The 19,651-nt window shown below is 36.1% G+C and overlaps 1 protein-coding gene across 29 annotated transcripts in view; it reads left to right on the top strand.

Moving 5' to 3' along the window:
* Positions 1-19,651, top strand: part of LOC5574328 (protein lap4) — a 302,572-nt gene that overhangs the window by 197,499 nt on the left and 85,422 nt on the right. For 28 of the 29 annotated variants that reach the window (XM_021838909.1, XM_021838924.1, XM_021838930.1 and 25 more), the window contains 3 exons: positions 8,067-8,177; positions 8,972-9,151; positions 9,580-9,609. In XM_021838909.1, the coding sequence (XP_021694601.1) occupies positions 8,067-8,177; positions 8,972-9,151; positions 9,580-9,609 (321 nt within the window). The remainder of the gene's footprint in view (positions 1-8,066; positions 8,178-8,971; positions 9,152-9,579; positions 9,610-19,651) is intronic. The other variant, XM_021838922.1, reaches the window with a different exon arrangement.

Raw genomic sequence — 19,651 nt, 5'->3', positions numbered from 1 at the left:
GATTTTTTCCGGTAAAATAATAGATTTCACGGATTTTCTCCGGTAAAATAGTTAATTTCACGGATTTTATCGGTAAAATAGTAGATTTCACAGGAAAATCTGTAATTTTGTTGTTTACAGTTCAATTTCGGTGATTTATTTCACAGGATATTTTTAAGTTTTTAAGGCGATTTATTTTAAGTGTGTACACACTAAGCTCTTACGGTGAATTTCACCGTAATCTCAACAGCTGAACAGTTCGGTGAAATAAATTACCGTAATTCCGCCGAAATTTTACGGATTCCGGTGATTTTTCACGGAATACTGTAAAACTTTACCGTACTCCGTTAATTTATTTTACCGAACTGTTCAGCTGTTGAGATTTTACAGGAATCCGTAAAATAATTTAAGTGTGTAGATTCCTCAATTAACCCTCTAATCCAACCCTTCAGATGGGGTACACTTTGAAATTTTGTGTATATTTTCGTAGCTCGGAAATCAAAATGGTTTTATGTTTCACTTAAACCTTGGCTCATAACACGCATAGAGGGACACATTTTTATGACTTCCGAAATTCATAAAGACATATAATAGCAATAATAATCTTCCAAACATTTATCGAGTTATTTTATCCAGAAGTTCTTCAAAAAGTTCATTCAGGGCTTAAGCCACTACTTCATTAATTCCTACGATTATTTCTATTCGAATTTCTCCTGGGATTGCGTTTATGGATTCCTCTAGAAAATCTTGCAGGATGTTACTCAGGTTATTTCAGCAGTTTATCAAAACTTTTACGATTTTTCTAGATAAACCTTTAATATTTCTGTAAGGGTGCACAAATTCCTTCCGTATTTTTTGCAGAAATTATCTTCTGTAGTAGTGCATCAGGTATTTCTCAAAGAAAAAAGCCTCTAGCAAAAAAGTCCGCTTTTAGAATTATTCCAGATATTCCAGAATTTTGGGAAATTCCTGGGTAAATTCCTTGAGAACTTCCAAAATTTCTGTAAAAATCTGTAGGTAAAACGAGGATTGCAAGAATGCCCAAATAATATATCATTGTTGATTTGCCCTGTATAAGACGCTGATCTAAGGCTTGTGTTATTATTTAAGGACAGAAGCAAAGACTATTAGGTGAATAAAATACGGCATACTTCAGTGAGCTGGTCATTTAGTGCGAACGTCGCACAGTGGGACGAAACTGAAAATTGACGGTCAAAACCTTTTAGAGGCGTTTTAGCCCATAGGTGTTTTCGGGACATTGTTTTGAATTAGCATCCCGAGTAATAATAAAAAATAATTTTTAAATTAGATTGAATAAGACACCCGAGCAGAAAATATTTTTTTGAAAAAAAATTTTTTTTGGGCGATCATTACTTCAGCAAAGTTTTAGTTCTTTTTATTTTCAACAATTTTGCTGACCATACTTGATATTTTTGACTTCATTTTCACGGTTAAATTTTTAAATTTAACCTATTTTACCATAAATATCAGTTTTTGACCATTTCTATGCTCAATGTGCAATTTACGAACATAACATGTTCTACAACATTTTATATTTTTCAAAAATACACAAATTTGCCAAATACACCAAATCTGTGAAATCATCACATTCAAAGATATAATGAAACTAGGTTAAAATTTATATAATTTTCGATCATTTTTCTAAGCAAGTTTCTTATGAATCGGCACTTTTCGGCAGCCATATTTAGTATACTTTGATGCCTTATTATGTCAGTTAAGGCCCCATGGCAACAGAATGATCGGGTCTCACAGGGCTTATTGATTTCAACAATTTTTTGACAAGCATGGAATTTTATTTTGACACCAGATAGTTTTTGACCTCTTGTGTGCTCATAGTGCAATCAATAAACTTGGGATATTCTATTATTTTTTATATCACAAATCTTAACATCTATGTCGAAGACATCTGTATAAACTGACAAGCTGTCGAAAAATAACGTTTATGAAATAAATACTATTTTTGAGAATTTACTATGTAGGTTTTTCATGTACCAGCAATTTCGAACACAAGTTCACTTCGGCCGGCACAACAAATTAGTTGGAAATGGTAATGGTTGCAAAATGAGAGGAATTGTGTTCAACAGGCGAAATTATGTTTTACTCTCAATTTTCATTTGCTTTTTATCATAAAATACATATGATCGGTGTTCAAACAGACTGGACCAGATGATATTTTGGTGTCATAGAGATATGTTGGTAACATGATCAATTTTGATTTTTCTGATGGTATTTTGATGCAGACGTATCATCAAAAAGATAACTTCAATCATCACAACAAATAATGCAAATATTTTGACATTTCGAATGCCTGAATCATTAAAAAAACACTTGGTCATTTCGAAAGACTAAAACCATTGAAAGAAAACACTTGGTTCAGTCTGTTTGAACACCGACAATATTATTATTTGTTATTAAATTTTCAACGCATTGTGACCGAAGCCAAAATATCGTGGACAACTACGATGTGATGCTAAAATTGAGCAGTTTTAGTGTGATAAAGGTGATTTCTAATATGTTATTTTATGATATAATTAATACAGAGTATTGCACTATGAGTATACAAAAGGTCAAAAAACTATTTAGGATCAAAATTCCAAACTCGTCAAAAAATTATTGAAATCAATAAGGCCTGTGAATTCCGATCATTCTGTTGCCATGGGGCCCTAACTGATATAATAAGGCATCAAAGTATACTAAATATGGCTGCCGAAAAGTGCCGATTCATAAGAAACTTGGTTAGAAAAATGGTCGAAAATTATATAAATTTTAACATAATTTCATTAAATCGTTTCCAAGAGGTATTTTTTGCTGGGGTGCCCTATTTTGTCAAATTTAACAATAATTTTTTATTATTACTCGGGATGCTAATTCAAAACAATGTCCCGAAGACACTCTTAAAGAGAAAAAAAAAATAAAAATAAAAAGAAAGAAGAAACGAGAAGGATATTGAAAAAAAAAAAACTAGTGACCGTAGAAAATTGTTTATTCTGATTTTTTGTATAAGGCCTGTACTCAAAAAAAAATTCACCAGCCAAAAGTGTTCGCCAAAATTTGCCCGCACCTTTCTCTTGAGAGTTGTTGGTCACTTTCATCCATGCTTTCTTCAATTCCAGCTCGTTTCTAAACACCTTGGATGATTTTCGAACTTTGGCCTTCATTAAGGCCCAAAATCTTTCCATCGGACAAGTTTCTGGTGGATTTGGGGGGGTTGGCAGTTTATGGTGCAAACACAACGTTATTGTATCTGTACCAATCCAACGTCGATCGCGCGTGATGGCATGATGCCAGATCCGGCCAAAATAATGTCTTACCTCCGTGGGACCGCAGGAAGGGCAACAGACGCTTCGAGAGACAGTTGTATGGGTGATTCCCAGTTGTCTTCCGATTCAACTCATGCTCGCAGTCGGATTTTCCATAACGATGCCATCTCAAAAATCACTGAACCGATTGAAATTTTGCACATGTAAACAATGCACTCCAATCTAGTTATACCCAGATTTTCACCCATGGAGAGAAAAAGTTACACACGGATAAAAATGGTGCAGTTTTTTCGTGTACAGGTCTTCATTCTTACGAAAATCCTTATCTTGGTGTATTTTGTGGTTTCTAGTTGGGGTTATGAATCCTATTAGGTGTATGGAAAGTTCTATAATGGTTAAACTATTGCAAAGAAAACTGTTTTTTTTCTGGCTCTAGCGGTTGCCGTGCGTGAGTTGTAGATTAAAAGTATTTTTTACTATAAAACATGAACTCATAACGCACAAAAACGTCCTCCAATAATTTCGTAATGGGTTATGGGGATAGTAGGGATGAGGTTTCTTCCGCGCCATGCGAATTATGCTCCATTTCTATTCAAAAAATCTTACTACAGTTCCGTTTGATTTTGGCAACACGTCCAAAAATTTCATGTTGCCAAACCAAACCATGCCAAAATCGAACGGTCATTTCATGGTACATTTTTCTAATACAATTTATTGTGAAATTGATTACAAAGTCATCCTACCCTAAACCTTAGTTTTTATTTAATTGTAGAAATGGTTGAAAATAATTGCCAAAATCTAACAAATTTTAGAAAACCGTTCGATTTTGGCACGATATTACTTAAATCGAATGGTATGTTGCCAAAATCGAACGGTTTCATACTGCCAAAATCAAACCTTGCCAAACCAAAATCGAACGAGCACTGTATTAGGAGTAGTGGGATTGGAAGACCACAAAAAATTCTGACATGATTGATAGGAGACCCTAAAGCACGTGATTAGTTTTTTTTTTGTTATTATGTAAGAAAATAGCTAAACTGCAAAAAGAACAATACCACAATCGCATACTAAATGACAAAGTGAAATCATGATATAAATTTCAGCTTAAGCTGTTTCTTTTTTTACTGCTAAGGTGAAACAGCTTGGAATCCAAATTCAATAATGTACCAAAACTTTCAAATACTACGTATCAGTAATACTCTACGGACCTTTTAAAACTGAAACATCTCGGAATCTAAAGATGATCATCAAAATGGCTGACTCAAGTTTTCAAAGGCAACTAAAGAAAAAATAGCGCACAAAAATAAAAGTTGAATTGCACTGTTGTTAGTGGAGATGTATGCCTTCAATGTTCTGGTGCATTATTGAAGCTAGATTCTAAGTTATTTCCTTAAGGCGAAGTAGGCCGTCATTGAAATTTGTACGCGTCGTTGATGATTGTTGCTTATTCATCTCACGATTTCGAATCAAAGAAAATCAGTTGGTTTTGCACTTACACAGCTGAAAAAGTATCAGCATACTTTATGCATGTGAGCGCGTACAGTGATACTTTTTCAAGTCAATATAAACTATCAAGACTGAGTTTTATCACTTTGAAATGCAAGATGAAAAGTCATCATTGTTGCCAAAACGGATGACGGGCTACTTACGCTACTTAGCCTTAACGGTCGTATATGGTAAAATGGTTTTGAGACAATGGGCGGTATGAATAAAAAATATTGAACTTTACTACATGTAGCATCTACTCAAAAACAAAATCCACAAAGTTTACTACACTTTTGGTATGAATAGAAAACCTTTCGAACGTGTAGTATCTACTACTTTCGAACATGAGCAGTGGCTGATGCTGCACGTTGAGAAATTTCTATTCAGAGTGCAGAGTGATCATGCACGTTAAGAAAATTCCATTCAGAGTGACACTTAAAATCAATAAAATCATGCATATATGCCAAATTTGTCACTTATTCACACGACAAAACATGTGAAAATATTTCCCGCTATACATCGCGTAATCGAGCGTGGACACTAATTCATGTAAATTATGTAATTTTACACGATTTGAAGTATAAATTTGCGATAAATCTAGCATTCCCTTTATGTGCATGTGAATTTTATGATGATAGTTACAAAGATTTTTCTGAGAATTTTGAAATTTTTGCTAAAAATCTGTGTCCTATAAAGAGATCTTAATATTACAGCAACATAAAATTATGAAATTACTAGACTTTTTTGGATTCCAGTACTGAGATTTTGATATAAATAAAATCTAAAAATCTCAGAAATACTTTCTTAAAGATATCAAAATAATTTCCAAAGATCAATAATCGAATCAGATTGCGGATTTTTAATATTGCCACAAGAGTTCCAGAAAGCCTTAAATAGTCCCAAAATTATTATGTATAACAAATCTAGAATGTATCGGAATCCCAGAATTTTTATTAAAAAAAATTGAAATTCCAAAGGAAATCCGAGAATCTTGGATGTCACATAAAGTTGCAGTATTACTTTATAAATATTTGAATTGCCAAAATTTAAAATTTCTACGGTAATCTTACCGGCATCTCAAAACTCTTATTGAAATCTCAGATTTTTCAAGGAAATCTCAAAATTATAACATCCGAATTGTCACGTTTTTGTAACGAATTAATTAAATTAGAATTAAAATTGCCCGATTACAAAAATGTCTGCCATACATCATGGCTGGTTATTCTCTTTCGAAATATCAAAACTGACATTATTGTCTATGTTTTCTACTCACATTATTCCATTCAATTCAACAATCTCAACAAGTGACTGATGCTATATAGAAAAGTCCATTCAGAGTGCAGCGTAAAATTCATGCATATAAAGGGGATGCCAAATTTTTCACTTATTCATACGACAAATCATGTGAAAATATGTATAGTACTACATTCCCGCTATGCATCGCGTAATCGATCATGAACACAAATTCATGTAGGTTATGTAACTTTACACGATTTGAAGTGTAAATTTGCGATAACCATTCCCTTTATGTGCATGTGAATTTTATAATGATTTGACAACAAAGATTTTTCTGAGAATTTTGGAATTTTAGCTAGAAATCTGCATCCTATGAAGGAATCTTGAGATTACAGAAATTATGGAATTATAAAGGTTTGAAACTTTTCAAGATTACAGTACTGAGAATTTGATGAAATAGCGGTAGAATTTTGAGCTTCCTCTGTGAATTAAAAAAAAAACAGCAACTCCGATGATGGATATGGAATTCTTAGTATTTCTGTGAGATTCTCGTTATTTTGGTAGGTTCCCTGGTAGTATGCCTGGAATTCTTAGAAATAAAAATAAATTCCCACAATAAAAGTTGAATTAAGGATTTTCATTTTTACATTTTTACATTCAGACATTCAAAGCGTTATACTACAATTCAAGATTTCTTCTGAAATCCCCACCGAACTTGAAATCAAAGGGGTCTAATGTTTACAAGAATTCCAAATATACGGACTAGAGTTTGCCGGAATTTCACTGAAATCTCAGAAATCCTTACAGAAATACCATCTTGAAGATACCCGAATAATTTCAAAACATTAATGGTTTGATCTGGCTATCTGGCTCCGGATTTAAAATATCCCAAAAGAATCCCAGAATGGCTTCCAGTATCCCAGAATTGTTATAAAAAATCTAAAATGCCTATCGGAAAACACAGAATTACTATAGGGATTCCAGAATCAGTCATTCTTACATAAAATTAAGAATTACTGCCACACGATATTCACATGCAAAATGATCAATTGACATTGAAAGCTCTCACTTAAAAACTGTGTAAGTACTCATAAGAACACTGAGAAGCTGAAAATTAGGCTCTGCCCCAGTTGGGACGTAACGCCAGAAAGAATACCGTACCTCTCAAATAAATTCAAAATTTCTTACCGAAATCTCAAAATTCTTTTCGAAATATCAAAATTTCTACGGAATTCACAAAATACCTTTCGAAATATCAAAACTGACATCGTCTTCCCATGATATTTACTCAAATTTTAATTATTCCATTAATTTCAACAATCTCAAAGCATGAGTAGCAACCTCTGAAGCTAACTACCAGTAGCTTTGTAGTAAATGCTACCTTTATTCATAGCAACGCGTTGTTTGTAGTATGTTCGAAAGGTGTAGAAAGAGAAATGACACAAACATGTTCCACTCGTGTTCCACATATAGCGTTTACTACCGATATTGTAGTAAACTCAAGTTTACTACATTTTATTCATACGGCCCAATGATTTCAATTGAAAATTGTTTCAGGATTACTAATGTTTATTAGTTTTTAAATACCATATTTTGGATCACATACTCCTTTTCCTAAAGCCATCTTGTTCTAACTTTTATCATACATCACATCTGTAATTGACGTTTATTTTGAAATCCATACAAATCATGTTTGAATTACATCTTTCTTATGTTTATTATTTCAAAAATTATTGATCTGTATAAAAAAATCAACTAAGTTGTTATTAACATACAACATACTCATTGCAAACAGCTTACCTCCTGCTGCACATAAATGGTCGCCTCTTTAATCATTCCCGGTTGACATTAATTCATCAACCCCATCAAAACGTGAACCGTCCAAACAATATCCTGCTTTCCAACATTTGTACATAGTTAGTTCAGTTTCAGTTTTCAAACAGCCTTTGTCGATATACAATTGTAGTTGTTTTAGCTCATACTAGTCAAATGTCGCTTTGTTTCGCAGACCATCTTTCTCTCACTCCATCGCCATTCCAATGAATTTGATTGATCCCCATTTTTATTGCATCGCACATTCCACAGGAGGTTGTCCTGCCCAAGGATCAGGGTTCACTCGGTTTCAGCATCATCGGCGGCACGGACCACTCGTGCACGCCGTTCGGGGCCCACGAGCCCGGCATCTTCATCTCACATGTAAGTTTTGAATATACAGTGATACCTCCATGAGTCGATGTTCCATGACTCGATATCGACTCATGGAACCATACTAAAAACATAATTTCATGGTTACTATGATGGTCCCTAGAAGCAGCTTTCCAAAGAATTGCTGTTCCATGACTCGACTCATGGAGGTTTCACTGTAGTAAAATGGGGTAACTTTGATAGTCTTATTTTGGGATTTTTTTTAACTTGGAACTGGATTGTAGAATGGTAATATTAAATTTTATACACTAAAGTACAGAATTTATAGGAAAAAGATCATCTATAAAGTGTTCTCAGTTATAACAAAAGACAAACAGTCTATAGGAATTTGTATATTATACTTTGAATTATTGATTGATTGTCATGTTTCGACATTGCATACCACGTAAATCAATTGCTTTTGGATTTTAAATGAATTTATTTCAAATAAAATCGAATGAATGATGTAATGTAATTACGTGGTGTTGCATACATCTAGGCGTTAAACGTTATATAAATGTCTGGCTTCGATTACAAAAGTGGTTTTTCGCTAAGAGATTTGAGACCAAATTCAAGCTCTCTTCTTTTTCAAATATTTTCGCTTCCAATGAAAATAGCTCTGACATAAAATGTTATACGAATAGGATTTACTTGTTCAACTGATTGAACGAAACTATGTTATTTCGTTTACTTTGTTGTGGATCCCGCATTTTTCAAATTTATTCGCATTATCAAAGATACCCCGTTTTACGGTCCCTTGCTGCCTTATTCTCGACCAGATGTCTCTAACTAACCCAATTTCGCAGATCGTCCCCGGTGGCATCGCAGCCCTGTCCGGCAAACTGCGGATGGGTGACCGAATCCTCAAGGTCAACGGCACGGATGTTACGGGGGCAACCCATCAGGAAGCGGTCATGGAATTGTTGAGGCCGTGCGACGAAATCAAACTGACGGTTCAGCACGATCCACTGCCGGCGGGATTCCAGGTAAGAGATGACAGTTCTATGTTAGGATTAGCATATCGATGCACTCTGGCAACGCTGCACTTGCGTTATTTTTGACTATGCTAGAAACATACAAAGTAACAGAACCCCTCACATTCCACCCAATCACTCCAGTTACATGTAGTTTCTTCAGGGAAGGAACTAAGATCAAATTCACATTTCACAAACGCAACATCCAAACGAACATTTGTTCCCTAAAATTAGCGATTTCTTTGAAAGCCAACACGCCCACACAGCTGAACCGTTGTTAGAATAGACTTTGCTCGCTCCCGGCTCTAACGGATTGTTACTCTGCTTTTGTTCTTTGATTCTCTTTCTCTCTCATTCACCATTTTTCTTTCGATCAAACAAACGAATCAAAATTTTGAAAACATCACAAAAATCTCACCCGTGTGCACCTCTTCCGTCAGCATTACGAAATTGTTAGCTTGCCAACTGAGGTATGTAACGGTGGCGTTATTTTGTCCGTAGAAGCAATGCTTTCGATATGCGTTCGTTTCCTTGTCGATGCGTTTAGTTTTGTTTTCAGTTGGGGCCTTTAAGTCTTATAAGTTTTCGATTTTGGCATTTCTATTAGCTCGATGTTGTACACTAATGCACCAAGGGCATTACTGCGCTACGATCGCCATGAAAGAAATATCCTCTTTCATAACACACGATATTTGTAGTCTCTTTTTTTAAGTGTTTAACAGTACGTTCTCACTAAAACCTGAAATGATAACTTTTCCCGAATGAAAATAGACTGTTTTGAATCTAACAGCGAACCCAAGTAACCACTATCCCGTCAATTCGTTCTTTTGAGCTTATAGGGCTATTATACGGCTAATACAGGGCTTATCAGCTGTACAACAGCATTATATTAGCACGCAGGTCGAATTGAGTGCTAGTTGGATACTTGGGTATATCAAATTACCACCGTGGATCGATAGGTTAAATATTACTGAGATGAATGGTCCCACTCTTGAATTCAATAGGCGATCACTGATATGGCTTGTTTGTGATAGTATTTGTTTGTCTCAAGGATTAAATTATGTGTCTAGTAGATTTGGGATCGTTGAATCTGACGCCGTTCTCAGAAACGTCCCTGCACGTCACAATTTTCAGCAACCCTTAATTAAGTAAATAGCGGTATTTTGATGCTTGAGACAAAAACGTGTTCCGCAGTGTAACCAGATGAGTGAACAGCAACTTTTTACGGATTAAGAAGCGAGCTGTGAAGTTTTGCGGTAAGAACGGACGTATATTGACCGATGATCTAAGGGTGATGAAAATGTGGAAGTAGTATCACAATAAACACCTGAATAGGGTAGAGGCAGAACATCGAGATGGCAGCATTGTAACATCGGTGGAATGGGTGATGTGAAAAATTATGTGCCAACGAAAACGGGTTTACTAGGAAGGTGTGCAGTAGTGTAGGATCAGATTCAGTCCACTTTTTGGATTGCACAGCTCGATCGGCGAAACTATAGTTTAGGGTCAGTCGTTCAAAGTTGAAAAAGTTGTGGGCGATTGCGATTTTGGTACCAATTTGAGCGACTTCATAAAGAATACCTATGTTCGTCGTTGGATTGCGTCGTGGTTGCCCAATTTTTAAAAGAGTTTCGGGTTTTTTTCTACGACTGGCGTGAAGTGACAATTGTCGGTCTCGTATAGCGAGGTGACAATTCTCGACTCGAGTGAAGTGACTCGCTGTGCAAATCAAATGCAAAATATATGCAACCCGCAAACACATTTTTTTTGAGTTATGCTTTTATGGACAGATAGATTCTCATGGACCAAGATGCAACAGCAAGCGTTTGAAGAAGCTAAGAAGCTCATTGCCGGAGACACGGTGCTGGCTCACTACAACCGAGATCTTCCTATCAAGCTGTACTGCGAATCATAGCCGTTTTTCCGGATAAAAGTGAGCGTCCAATATCGTTGGTTTCAAAAGTTTTTAAGAAACACGAAGGTAACCATCGACCGGGAAGCTTTGGCTATATACTACGGAGTCATGAAGTTTTACAGTTATTTGGCCGGTCGACATTTCATATTGATGACCGATCACAAGCAAACAGCGGCACAGCAGCTAGGCGACTCTAACGTTGGACCGTGTTTTTGATAAGATACGACTATGAGATCCAGCACGCGAAAGGTGTGGACAATATCCCGGCAAATTATCTTTTTGCAATTTCTCATCGTAATAGGCTGTTTTTCCTCACGCCATTCTGTCATGAAACGGCTTACTTTCCTGCACTGAAGTATGCAGTGCAGGAAAAGTCATAACGCGACTGAAACCAGTGCTGTAATGATACATTACGCAACGCTTTCTCATTACACAACTGTTTTGAGTTGCGTAATGAATCATAACATAATAATTTTTCAGAAATTGTAATATAGAGCTTAGTGACATTTGAACACACGTAGACTAGCATACGCTCGTCATACACAGTTTGTTTTTGTTTTCCTCAAAGAAACTTGCACACGCTTTCCAGACTCCTCAAAATGCATATGGAAATATGACTCAATTGAAAAAAATTACACCCGGACTCTGGGTGTTTTCTGAGACAGAGTGCATATTGTTTTTGTAATTTTTTTTTTTGTAAAATTGTAAAATTATTTATTTTGTCAATCAATTGTAGACTACATGTTAGCCTAATACTATGTTGTGTTATATCTCAGGGAATTAAAATATTGCCTAAGCTTCGTTCGCGACATGGTCAAATCAATTTCTGTGTAATGCTGGTTATAAAGAGACATCATTTGATTTATTGGGCCGAATTTGGCATAATTAGTTCGATGATTGTTTGATGCGAACAAATTCCGATTCCTCAACTGTCTGACGGGCGTGTAGAAATTCAAACTCCTCGGGCGTGTTGAAATTCAAACTTCCTCTAAGGTTCACAACCACATCTACCCATACCATTGGACGTGATAACCACGATAATGGTGAACGCATTCCGATATAATTTCTGATACCCTCAAGTGGTCTTCTACGAAATTGCAAAATAGTAGTTTACGGAACAAGTTGCAGAATGATGATTTTTACAGCACGAGGCGTAAATTTATTTTACAATTTCTTAAAAATTGTTGTGTAATGATCAGGGTTGGGAAAAAAATCTGAAATTCACTCTACAGTAGTCAAGTAAAATCAATCACAGTCAGCGAAGCCAATGAACCTCACGACCATCGCTGCTGTAGGCAAAATGCCTTGAAAATAGCAAAACACCCGTTGCTAAGGGCAACCCAAAACTACTGTAGAAAAATGTTCTATTTCCCACTGCATTTCCCGCATTTAGAGCCTTCAATGACACTCATGATTTAGAAAATTCGTGCACCCAACATAGGCTACTTGATGAGATTCACGTTTTTGAACCACTGTACTGGGAGAGCCACGTGATTTGCGCGAAAATTCAAGCCTACTACTATTACCTTTCCCAGCACTGGTAATGATTCATTACAGAACTCAAAAAAGTTGCGTAATGAGAAAGAGTTGCGTAATGAATCATTACAGCACGGGTTTCAGTTGCGTAATGACTATTCCCGCACTGCATACTTCAGTGCAGGAAAGTAGGCCGTTTCATGACAGATTGGCGTGATGAAAAACAGCCTATTATGATGAGAAATTGCAAAAAATGTTGTACGTAACTCGTTGCAGAACTCGATTTTTACAGCACTCGTCGTAATTATCCTACTCGGCAAGCCTTGTTCTGTAAAAATCATCATTCTGCAACTTGTTCCGTAAACTATTATTCCCGTTTTCCGTTAGCCAGTATCGAAGATGAAGATGGACATGACGATGATTTTGCGGAACTTTCTGGAACAAGACACTGGCAGAAGGCAGCATCGAAAGCCGTCGTGACAAGACAATAAGCCGTGTGGTGGAGTATTTGAAATCTGGTAGGCCATCGAATATCCTGGAAGATGAAAACAAGAAGTTTTATTCTAAACGAGAAGAACTCAGCGAAAAAGGTGTCCTGCTTTGGGGCTATCCAGCTTTTTACGCTCGCTATAAAACAACGAGGGATAATTCATATTTGACATTTTTTGCCAACCGATTCCATAGCTGAATCTTAGTAGGCTGTTTTTAGAGGTTATTGATTCAATTGTCAATTTTTTTCGTCAATATTGTATTCATGGGCCAGAGTATCTTCAAAATTTCGTTTTTTCTTCACTTAATAATCATCCTTTGTATTTTAAGGTACAATAATACAGTAGAAATTTTTCAACTCAACTGGTGAAAGGACTACTCTAGCAAAAATCAAAGAAAAGTCAAAATTATAACGATTCTAAGACAGCTTGCCAATGACATTCCGCTTCATGCATATCAATTCTGTAGATAGCGCCGGTTTGATTCAGAAAAAATTGCAAACTATTATAATGGAAAATCCTACAATCAATTCTTTGACCACTGGTTACTTGAATTAAGTTTAGCGCGCCCAATACCGTATACTTTCCCTTGCGCACTACTCAGACGTAAAGACGTTTTAATCCAGTGATCACTCTACGCAGTGTGCCTTGCGCAGCTATGGCACATTTCGGCACACTAACACAGTTTGTTTTATAATGGATTGCTATAAAATCACAGTGAACTGAAATTTCCGTCTCAGCAATCATTGAATTTTTTAAGTTGATTGCTATCCGTCAAACATGGATTTCACAAATTTTTTACGTTGGTTTCATATACAAAAGGAAGCTGCTCGGACTTGTTTTAATTTTTTGATTCTACATTTATAATTTATTATTTATTTCAGAACGAAGTGGCACTAAACCAACAGAACCCATCAAACCGAACTGTTGGCGATGGAAACGGCTTTGCTTTATGTTTAATTCATAGTGAATAAAAAGTTAAAAGTATTGGAAAGATACAAGAAACCGTCAGCTCATAGCAAACCTCAAAGCCGGGGAAATGATTTTGGCATCCATTGGGAATCCATGGGAATCTGAAAAAAAAAGAAACAATGCTTTTTCTTACTCATGCTGCTAAACGAAGAATCATTTGGTCAAAAAGTTTAAATGTTTTAAACTAAAAACAAGTTAATTTCTTTTTGTTATGTAGCCCCTCATATTATTAAAGGCCCGAACAAATTGATCGTGGAATGTCCATACTCTTCCTCTGTTAAATATAGATGATCTCTAGTTAAGTATTTTTTCTATTCACTAGACCCAAAAATGTACTCCTGCATCGTGTTCAAATACCCATACTATGCTCAAATATGACAAACATCTTCTCGGAATGACCTTTCTTGCCTCCCTTCAAGCTCGATATCACGCCCCCGTACATAATTGTTAATTTTCGAATCGCAGTTCCCGCGTTGTCTTTAAAATTTGTGTGAGCCGAATTGAGGTCTTACATTTAAAAAGCTACAATTTTTCATTCCCATCATAATGACAAACAAAAAAAATGTCAATGCTTGCTGAAAACGTTTTTCCAAGATTTCAGTTCAATGATTTTTTATGGCATGTAGCATTATAGCACGTTTGGCGCGCTTGCCGCACCTTGGCGCATTGAAGGCACATCTGTGCCGAATGAAGTGCGTAGAGTCACCACCCCCTTGTTTTAATCAACCTAACTCTCAATCTAAAAGAAAACCAAATTTATGTTACATTAATTTCAGGTTAAGTTTTTGAGAATTTTTCTGAATATTTAATGATTCAATGGCATCCAAACAGGTCATTATTTTATCTAATTAATCTATAATATCTAACGACAATTCGGAGATGGTGGCTTTAAAGCCGTAGGTCCAAGACAGAAGTTTTTATATTCATATTTCAGGCATAATGTGATCACCTTCAACGCTTACATCCGCAAACAATAGTTAAATCAAGTCCCTAATAAATTTAAGAATCTCATGTAGAAATTCCTACAACATTCTGCACAAATTCGAGTCGGTGTGATGTGATAAACTTTTCCAAGCCCAACAGTCAAATCCTGGGTTTGGCCATAAAATAACACATTATAAATCCCACAGCTCGTAATAACAAACACTTCGAGGGCTGAAAAAGAAATAATATTTTAATAAACATTGAATTATTCAGTAAAAATACATTCAACAAAGTCACTGTTGGAGAATGTTTTGTAGATTTTGAACGTTGCTTGATGTTTCCATGTTATCATAAATTTTCCAACTTATAAACAGTTTGCTGAGATGCAACCATAAAAATTATAGTGTATACAAGACACGTCATGTGGGGGTGGTTCAAAAGTTTATGGCAATCTCACGTAAAAAGCTGGATTGCATCATTATTCCGGAAGAATATCCTAATGGAGTTACACTCGTTCAGTTGGGCATTGTCAAGATGAAGAGCCTCGCGCGGTCATATTTCAACAACAAAGTTATGGATTTTAATTGTTTTTTACTGTTTCCTTACTAATTTACAAGATTTTTTCACACAGTCGTATCATTTTGACAATGTCCATGTTAGAAAAATACATATAAAAATAAAAATGGCCTAGAGCACGCTTGAAACGGCCTTACCACTATTATTGGTACACACACTACCACTGGATCAGGCACTCATCAAGTGTTTAAAATGAAAAGTGTAAAGTGTAAATTTAAAGTAGTGCAATAAGGTAAAGTATTGAACCCGTAAAACTTGCCTAGTGCTTTTTTCGCATGCGGAAAGTGTCGTTTTCGTACATGTGACTAGATAAAATCGAGTAGTGCGCCCTCCGCGCTACTTAAAGGGGCAGTAGTTGTAGTGTATTGGCATCAGTTTATAAGTGAACGTCGTATGAACCAAAAGCGAAACTTAAGTATATGTAGTGTACAACCCAATAAATGTTCATCGCTTCACTGAAACTCGAGATTTACTTCGGCGAAGTTTTGATGATAATTGTTAGAATGAGACAAAAGATAGGGAAAATAACACGGTCTCCCGTGTCACCTCAATTTGTCTATTATTCAAGACGTTTCAGCTGGAGACGCGCTGAATAATGCACAAGCTGAAATGTTTCACCAAAAAGTTGGGCTAACATTGAAAACGTCGGAGACTAATGGCGGTTTTCGTTTTTGAGGATCTGGGTCGGTGATCAAAGCCTGAACAAATTAACGTCAAATTAATATTAGTTCGGTCGAACCTAAATCGGGTTGGGATTGGAACTGTGATTCAGAACGGGTTTCGTCAGTTCCAACCTAGGTTTAAAAACGAATTCTACATAAGCATCTGTGTCATGAGGAACCAAGCGCGGCATGGCTCATATAGGCAGAATTGTGAGAATTAGCGAAGATGAATTCAAGGTTGTATTTATTAATGAATTTTCGAAAAAATCTTCATTGTCGTTCAGATCGTCCCGAGGTTTTCTACAACAAATCAGTTTAACCAGATAATCGTGAATAATCTCATCATAATTTTAAAAAAATTGCCATCGAGGATCCCATTTGGAAAAAATGATACAGCTGAAAGCCCTTGAAGATACGCTCCGTAAATTTCAGGGACAATTCTTAAAATCATATTTTAAGGATTTTGTTCAAGATCAGTAATTTTTGTTCTAACATTGCTTCAAATATGAGCGAAAGTATCACCGAGAACGGGAAAAATATGCCAGAAAGCGCTAGAATCCATCGAGATTTAACCAACTTGTGAAGTTTGGAATTCTTCAAGGATTTTTCAGACATCTGTTGATAACAAGAGGAAATCACCATTCGTTTCAATGGAACCAGCTAAATAATTTGCAGAATTTCTAGATTCATTCGATGGGCCCTATAAAACAGCCTAACAATTTTAAAAGGGTCTCTCCAAGAGTCAATCAAGTATCATGCCAAAAGTTCGCAAAAGATTTTGCAAAGAATTTTCTTCTGATCTCATATTTATTCTACGTCAAAAATGTCAATCAAACATTGATATAGAGTCTATATAGACAGTGCTATTCATCATCACCTGCATAAATTTTCAATCTGAAAATGCCAAATGACCCTTGCTTACACGTGAAAAAAAATGCAAAGATTTTGCTTCTGATATTTATTTTACGTCAAAAATGTCGTCAATCAAACATTAATATAGACAGTGGAATTCATCATCACCTGCATAAATTATCAATCTGACAATGTCAAATGATCCTTGCTCACGTGTTAATGAATTTAATGATTTAATTTTTCACAGTGTTTGGATTTTGATCCGAAAAAACCGATCGAATCATATTCGGAGAGTGTAACAGTTGATACGTGGCCCGAAAGCATTCAAGAGTAGCAACTCTCACAGACTGCAACAGTATCGAGGCATTCGGGTGATTTATGTTTTGCATAAAATTGGTCACAACTTTTATATTTTCTGGTAATGCAGCCTTCAACATCCTAATTATAATCTATTGGATCCAGGCTTCCGAATTCTTACTCTCTCTCACGATAATGGATTTATCCCTCACAGCAATTTTCAGCGATTAGCTGCCTTGCAATTTTATCCGTCCACAAAACAAAGCGAAAATAGATAATTGCACATTTCCGCAGCTGTGAGAAGTTTGTTTTCTCTTTCTCCGATCCATGGAGAACTTTTCCTGTGTGCATCGCCACAGCAGCAGTTGCTTTTATGCACCAAATTAACCACTCCTTTCGTCAAGTTGGTGTGGTAGTATGGATAGCGTGCACGCATCGCGGTTGTTTTTAGCAATGTTCTAGGTTCGAATCCCGTCGCCGGCACTAGTTTTTGTTTATCCACATAGTGATAATTCTCGGGAGCAGTTGGTGAGCGAAAATATGATGGAGTGAAAAATATATTATCCCCGGAGTGGAGTGATTTTCGGTTATCCACCATTGTAGCTCCAGGGAAAATTAGTGTGAGCGATAAAAGATGTTCACGTGAGGAAGCGAAAAAAGCATTCTCCTTACGTGCGAAAAATCGTAGATTTCGCATCATTGATACGAAAATTCAGAACCCAGATTGGATCATTGAACACCCCTTTTCGGCTGTAAACATAGCACAGAAAATAAAAAAAATATTCGCCTCTGTTTCTTGATCAGAATGAGAGTGGGTCAGCGAATGTTACAAGTGTTGACACACAGTGATCGGCGCCGAACAGTGGGTGGTGTGTGTCTGTCTTGTTTTCGTTCATGGCTCGTTATCTTCCTCGAACGATAAATGTCATACGTGTTATATGAATGCAGGCGGATAAATGGGATGAAATTATGGCTCGTGTGTTAATGATTGTTAAATTTTCCAAAGCCTGATTTTTTCATGTAATGCTGCACTTTGGCGTTCATCGTCAAGTCTAGTGACAAAACTTGGTTCCTTGTGTTACTGTTTTATTCAGAATATGACCTATCGATGCTATTCTGGAATAGTAGTTTCGCAACAAGTTGCAGAATGATGATTTTTTCAGCACGATCCGTGTTTTTAACCAACGAGGCTCGCCGCGTCCGATAATTACGACGAAAGCTGTAAAAATTGAGCTATGCTACGAGTTGCGTAGAACATTTTTCGCAATTTCGTGGAAGACCACTTAACAGTATCAGAAATCGTATCGAGATTTTACATGGAATGAAAAATTGATGAGAAAACTTTAAAGTCGATTTTCTCGAAACTAGATTATTGTCACTTGCATCCCTTTGCTTAAATTACTGGGGTCGGTAAAATTTTACTGGGTTTTCGAACTACCGAAAAAGTCAGTAAAATGAAAACTGTCGCCACGCGTAATTGAAAAGCAAATTTCACCATATTTTATTTTTTACCGATATATGATACAAAGAAAGTTCTCTGCAAAATTTCAGTAAAAAATCTCTGTTTTTCGATTTCTGACATTTTTTTTTTTAGTTTATTGATTTTTTCGGTAGTTCCAAAACTCATTTATTTTACCGAACAGATTGAGTGTGTACAAAGGAAGGCTAACTCATTCGGCTTCCTGCGAGTGGGGTTTACAATCCGGAAGCTAAGGTCTGAACAAGAGTTTTAAGCAGAAATAAGTGTTCCCTAGTTACATATTTTACAACTATATATTGTCAATTTTTAAACTCAATGTTGTCAATTTCATCATATATATGTAGCAAAGGCTGGGTCGTAGGGTATTTTCCGGTGAACCAGGAGACAAACACGGATGAATCTCAAAATTAGGCATGCGATTGCTCAAACTTCGTGAAATAACCTCAACGTTGTTGGTAGAACATGCTTCTTGCATGTATTGAAATTTCGGACATAAGACCAGACAATTAATGGATTCTGAGGCCACTTTTGGTCCAGAGTTGCTCGTTGTCGCTATCAACGCTTGAAATTTTTGGATTCGCACAGACCGACTGCGATACAGTTCAGATCATTCTATATCACATCAATATCATGCTGTATAGCAATAGACTATGGATATTACTGAAGGGCTAAGATTAGTCTTAAATTAAGCTAATAAAATGGAGATTTTACGCACGATATTTTTGTCAGTGCTGCAGATGGATTGAAACTATGTGTTGACTGAAAAACATTTATAACTTGGATAATTACCACGTGATCACTCATTCTGCAGCGATTATGATCTAGAGTGCGATGTCGCATCACTGCTGTTGGTTATCAAATCAAAGTGAT

The sequence above is a fragment of the Aedes aegypti genome, chromosome 1, assembly GCF_002204515.2.
Source record: "Aedes aegypti strain LVP_AGWG chromosome 1, AaegL5.0 Primary Assembly, whole genome shotgun sequence".
NCBI lineage: Eukaryota > Metazoa > Arthropoda > Insecta > Diptera > Culicidae > Aedes > Aedes aegypti.
This window is presented reverse-complemented; position numbering and strand designations above follow the sequence as displayed.